At 41.6% G+C, this 6312-nt stretch overlaps 1 protein-coding gene across 1 annotated transcript in view; it reads right to left on the reverse strand.

Annotated features, from left to right (window-relative positions):
- Positions 1 to 237: 237 nt before the first annotated feature.
- LOC140925512 (vesicular inhibitory amino acid transporter-like) overlaps positions 238 to 6312 on the reverse strand; it is a 10511-nt gene continuing 4436 nt past the window's right edge. Inside the window, exon 2 of the mRNA XM_073375455.1 lies at positions 238 to 1414. Coding sequence (XP_073231556.1) covers positions 238 to 1414 — 1177 coding nt within the window. The remainder of the gene's footprint in view (positions 1415 to 6312) is intronic.

The following is a 6312-nucleotide window of genomic DNA, read 5'->3' on the forward strand; positions in this document are numbered from 1 at the left end:
AAACCCTGTTTTCCTTAAAAATCACTATCTTTTAAACTTTTGAAATTTGTATTCTTTGGCGTCTTCCCTTTATGGAGTAATTGTGAAATTACACTGAGAGTAGGATGAGATATTAAAATTGGTATCCACTTGGCAGTGGCGAGATTGGGCGAGTTTGTGCGAGATAATGCGAGTTTAGGCGAGTTAAGGCGAGATAAGGAAATTTGAACATAATCTCAAGTTGCGAGTTAGGGCGAGTTAAGGCGAGTTAAGGTCCCAGAGCAGGCCTAAAATAGCTATCGCCAGTGTGATGACTACCAACGAAACCCGAATTATCATATTACGTATGGTATTGGAAATATCAGAAGTTATTTCTGAAAAAAACGTCGATTCGTCGAGAGATTCACATACAGGTCTCAAGCAAAGTATGATTGAGAGTAAGCTGCTAATAACGAGACTTATAGAAGCGGTTATGTTTAGCGGTCCAACGGGAAAATTATTAACAATGGCTTCATCTGTCTTGGATCCAAAAGTCAAAAATCCAAAGACTGCAATAATCAGTTTAATTACAACTGATACAGCAAGTGCGGAAGCCAACGCTTTTCCAAAGTCCGATTTATTCTTCATACTTTTTTCTACCGAAGGAATGATCTCTGCAACACCGTAACTAGACAAAGCGATCCCCAACGAAATGAAGACTCCTTCGAAGTCCCAAAACAAGAGGGTACTGGGATCCCAATTCTCTATATTTTTAACGCCATACCATACTGTTATTGCGGTAGTTAGACCAATGGCGACTATACTAATAGTACTTAGCCATGCAATCTGGGAGTACGATTTCAAAAACATTGTTGGTAGAATAAGCAGTGCAGCAAAGCAGGTCCAGGAAGTTTGCGAGAGGGGTACTGTTGGCAGGGCGTGGGAGGTGAGAGATCCACAGAGAATTAGATAACTGACTGCTACCAAAACAAAACCAATGTCTTGAGTCCACGCGACAATTTTACCTGCATATTTAGGATATATCGCGTCTCCTATCTCCTTCCAAGTTGATCTTGCTCGAATCTTTCCTTTTTTCTCGTCGCTGTCGTACAAACTCTCGGCTAACACTTTACCTGCGTACCAGGTGATAATTGGCAGTAAAAACAGGGATATCACAGCCGTGATTCCACCCTTTTTGATAGAATACGGCAAAGCAAGCAATCCAACTCCTTCCATGTAGTTTAACAAGTTCATTGTTGTCTTCCATGTCGAGGATGTCCCTTCAGGCGGAGATGCAGCGCTTTCAGTCTCTACATAGTTCTCACTTGAAACGCTTTCATCATCTGAAGAACTTTCGGCGTCCGAGGACTGCAATTCCAAGACTGTTTCTTCGTCACTATTCACTTGTGGCAGGTTGCGATAGCCTTGTTTCATTTCTTTGTTTATTGCGAAATATCTAAAAGTAAAATAGAAAAGGTGAGCAATGTTTCGTGTAAACCTCAAATAAACCATTTGCATAGTTAACAGAATTTATGATGTATATACAGTGGAACCTATGCTTTAGTGACACCTCCATTTGGGGGACACAACATTTGGTCCCCGAAAAATGTAGAAATAATCTTTGTATTTGTTTCCTCTGGTGAAGGGACACTTCTATTCATGGGAAAGGGTCTCTCTTTCGATTCTGGATTCAACGTCTATTCAGGGTACATCTTAGCACTCAAAAGGTAACTAACCACAAAAATCCTTGACAAGTCTTAGTTTCCAGTGGTCACAATGGCGACTGCTTTCAAAACATGAACTTATTCACTAAAAAATCGATGTACTGCATTTGTGGGACTTCAACACACAACATCGCAGTGATAGGTTAATCATTGATTTCTTATACATTATCTAGCTGCGTGAAATAACGACCGCAGCAAATTCCAAAGTAAAATTTAATATACATAAAATATACAAACGCCCAGCCCATCCTCCATTCAGGAGACACCTCTGTTCAGGGAACACTTGCCCTTGTCCCGAGGGTGCCGTCCCCCGAGTAGAGTTTCTACTGTATCTATTCCATATTTTCAGCTGACGTCACGACAGCCAAGTTGGTCCTGGAGAAAAAAAGCGTGAAACCAAGAGGGTACCACTAGGGCTAGTAGTTAACTGATGATTGGCCTCAAAAAGAGTAGTGACTGATAACTGGCCAAAAAATGAGTAGTTAACTGATAAGTTAAGTGACATTATTATTCATTCAAATATTTCCCCAATTCTGATTGGCTAAAAGCACACGCATAATTCACCAAAACCAGTTACTGACGACCAAATTTGGAAGAATTTTGTGTTTAACGAGGAAATGACGTCAAAAATGCAGCCTTCTGCAGGTTGGTGCACCGTTAACCGAGAAGACCTGTGGACGAGATTGAGTTGTTTTCGTTGTAAAAATTAAAATGGCGGACACTTCACTCGTTTCAAGAGTAAGAACTACGGTTGGAACTAGGCGAAATAATGGCTAAAAAAGCAAAAACAGCAAGAAGGCAACTCGGAGGGCGACATCTGCTATTTGGAGAATATTTGCGGAACTGGACAAACTTAAACGTAAACTATTGAAGATGAACTTAACACCGATAAAGATAGGCTTGTTTTAGCCATTTTTTTAAACTAGGAATTCTTTTGAATGAATAATAAAAAAATTATTGAATTCGGCTTTCGTATCATATGAAGAATTATGGAGATCTCGGCGGCTGTTATCCGCCTCGGCCTACGGCCTCGACGGATAACACCCTCGTCGATCTCCATAATTCTTCATAAGATACTCAGCCTCATTCATTAATTGTTAATTATATTAATTATACTGAACACAACAACGTTTTTCAAATAGCGAAAACATTTCGTGCCATTTATCTGTCCCGCTGATGAGACTAATGACACCAATGTTCTGATAGAGCGTTTTCACTCACGTGACCAGCATCTATGCAAATTTATTGGAACAAAAGAAAGCGTTTACATAAGAAAATAGTTCACCTCCCACAGGACTGGTTTGGAACACCAACATGGCCGCCGTTTTATTGTTTTGGAACACCAATATGAAAGCCGTGACGTCATGTAAAAACTCTCTATATGTAGAAGGTACCAGGGCCGTGCCAGGAAAAGTCAGACATAGAGTTGTTTGTAGACAATTCAACGCCGAATAATTCAGCTTTAATGTTAACAGATTTCTGTGTTCGAAAAATGAAAGCATTGTTTTCACGGACTCAGAAGGTCGTCAAGTTTAAGAGTACAACCCAGAGAAAAAAGCTGTGACTGTTACCACTGGATTTGGCCAGTAAAGAAATTCTGATAGCTCAGAGAAATCAGGATTTTTTGTTCAAGTACATGAAATTTGTACTTAGGAGAAAACATTTTTTAACTGATGTTGCAGTTGTAACTATTACTTGTAGAACAGTTTCATTTCTTAAAGCCCTTGGATGTGCCAAAAAGGTACGGCTGCGAAAAAGGTAACATTGAGGGACGCGAAAGAGAACGTCGATATAGTCCGTAGCGAGGTACAAAGATCAGTAGCAAATGTGAAGGAGCGCTTTAAATTGTACGACTTTTCGTGAGTGCAATACTTTGCGGCTCATTCCGTAGTTCGTTTGAACAGTTGCTATACTTTGGCTCAAAAGCATTAGGCATAATCAGCAGGGACTCGCTACGGCGACCGGAAGTAACTCTCCCCCCATGCCAAAATCGGAAATGACCTTTTGCAGTAGCGCCAAATCCCACAACAAAGACCTGTCTTGTGGCGTAAACCCCATTTACACGCGCTAAAAAAATCTGCGCGGCACGCCAAACATTTGGCACCGTGCCTCGTTTACCCGTGCCGAGACGGAGGTAGTCTCGGCACCCCTGTGCGCACTGGTGGCACATTACATGTGGGACCGATACGTTTACACGTCGAAAATTGGGAGTGCCGTGCCTTAAAATCGTCAGCACGGAGCGAAAAATTTGGCGTGCGGTGCCGATTTTTTTAGCGCCTGTAAATGGGGTTGTAGTCGCTACCACGTGAGTCTAAAATTCGACTTTTCTCCTATTTCTTACGATCACTGATTTTAACACCTATCATAGATTGTTTTTCACTTTATGAAGAAAGTATTTGACGCTTCTCGTTTTCCGTAATTACGTCTTCCTTGCGTCAGTTTACTTACAGCGAAAGCAAATGAGCGAGAAACCCTGTATGGGCCCGGGAGAAGGGTGGGGGTACTTGGGTTAATTTTTGTTGGGTATGTGCCGCTGGCCTCTCAGAGCCCCTACCCCATTATAGTCTATTCTGTCAGGCAAATATGTAATTTTCGCGATCCCAACTTTGTCACATTCTATTTTTATGAATTAACCCATTTTTTTAGATTGAATGAAGAATACTTTACTTTTCATCTACAGTACAAACATTCTGGTACGTTTGCTAACCGTAAATATGAAGAGCTGTCTTACCCCAAAAATTCTGAAAATGTGCAACCCCATTCTAATAACTCTATTGAAAATGCGACAGCATTATAGTTAATCCATTCGTGAAAATGCGACCCCGTCCAGCGGCACATCCCCATTAACCTCTTATGAGGAGGTACCCCCCACCCCCACCCTCGGGTGTTTGGGTGCCTTCGGGTGCCGCTTGCGTGCCTGAAGCAAATGAGAAACCACGTATAGGTTTTTACCTGCGTTGTCAGAAGTGTTAAACGCTGGGTTTGGTCAACGAGCAAAGGATATATAGAAGCTAAGGGATATTTCTGTCAGCCTCTTCATCCCGTTGCGTAAAGGAGGAGAAAATATTGGGTTTTCTTGAAACAGTACCCTCTGGACCCTTAATTTGTATCTCGTGACTATCCCGTGCCTGATACTTCCATGCCTGTCTCTCCCAGCGCTGCAAACTGTGACAAACGAAGATGAACTTGTAACCTGCGCGCAGCATGGCGGTTTGGGCGCGCAAGCAGGCCAAGGTGGGCGAGTGCTGTGAGCTCCCCCGCAAGGAGATATGAAGTTGTGACGAGGAACTGCACAGAGAACTTTTGTCCTGTTTGCCAACGAACTGTACGTAGCGAAACAACTCAAGATAAAGGGCGATCTTTATCACCATGCCAGTTGTGTATTCTCAGCCAAAGCGTGAGAAAAAATATGCCGTTTCAAAAATGCCCGATTCGTGTGGCCATGGCCTGGATTAAAGAGTTTCGGTAATCGCTAAGCTGTGCAGTGAAGTACGTAGGCAAGTAGAAATTTCAATTGAGTATTTAAGTCTCTTGGCATTTGCTAAGGGGAAACGAGGTCTGTATGATCATGATTCAGTGAAGTCGAACATAAATTCAGTGGGGAAACCTGAACAAAATCTGCATAAATTTCAGAATTCACGCGCAATTGATAACCAGAGAGTAAGCATTTGTCCGTGGACTTTTCTGTCTACCGCCGACAGACTATTAATTGCGAAAACTATTTTTGACAAAAGTCTACTTTTTAAGTACTTACGTATTGCAGATTCCCAGTTGGTAAGTGAGAAACTGACAAGTGTAGTTGCAGCAAGCGTCTTCGTAGACTAGAATCAATGAGGGAGAAAGTGGCTCATTTTATAGCACAATTAAATCATGCTGCGGGCTACAGAGAAGTCATAACGTATGCTAAACGCATTTCACGTTTTGCGAACAAACTGAAAAGAACCGGTAGACTTTAAAGAAAGAAATGGATGACTGCAACTGACAACCTCAATCGGCTTTGTTTTCTTGAAATTAAGAATGCCTATTATGAACAAATCGAACATTCCTTTTTAATATAAGAATGTTGTTTTTCCGGCCCTGGCTGAGTTTTCTTATTTTTCTGTCGATTTTAGTCTCAAAATATTCTCAATACTAAATAATAACTTATGGAGTTTATTTTTGAGAAATAGGCATGACTATTCATCATTTGGGCCTTTCTTTTAGGCCAGTGAAGGGTATTCAGTGAAGGATGATTACTTTCCGGTAAATTTGGGTGTTTTTAAAAGAAAACACCGCAAAGGATTCGATTCGTAAAGAGCAAGAAATTTTGAGACCCCCCCAAATATATGGAAAACTCAGACCCCCACAAAAAAATCTGACTAGAAAACTCACACAAACACCTTTAAGCGGTGCTTTCCCTCACCGCTCACAATTTTAATTAGTGGAGGTATTGCTTTTGTTACACAGCCTGGGATAATAAGGTAACTAGGCCCTCAACCATGCCAAATGCACCCGGCATGACTCCATCGCTCCATGTAAGAGAATCCAAGACAGTATTGGATTTTGGATTCCACGCCGTGGATTCTGGATCCAATTATGGGATTCCGGACTCATTGAGCTGCATTTAGGATTCCACAGCCCAGCAATCCGG

This window comes from Porites lutea, chromosome 2, assembly GCF_958299795.1.
Source record: "Porites lutea chromosome 2, jaPorLute2.1, whole genome shotgun sequence".
In the NCBI taxonomy this organism is placed as follows: domain Eukaryota; kingdom Metazoa; phylum Cnidaria; class Anthozoa; order Scleractinia; family Poritidae; genus Porites; species Porites lutea.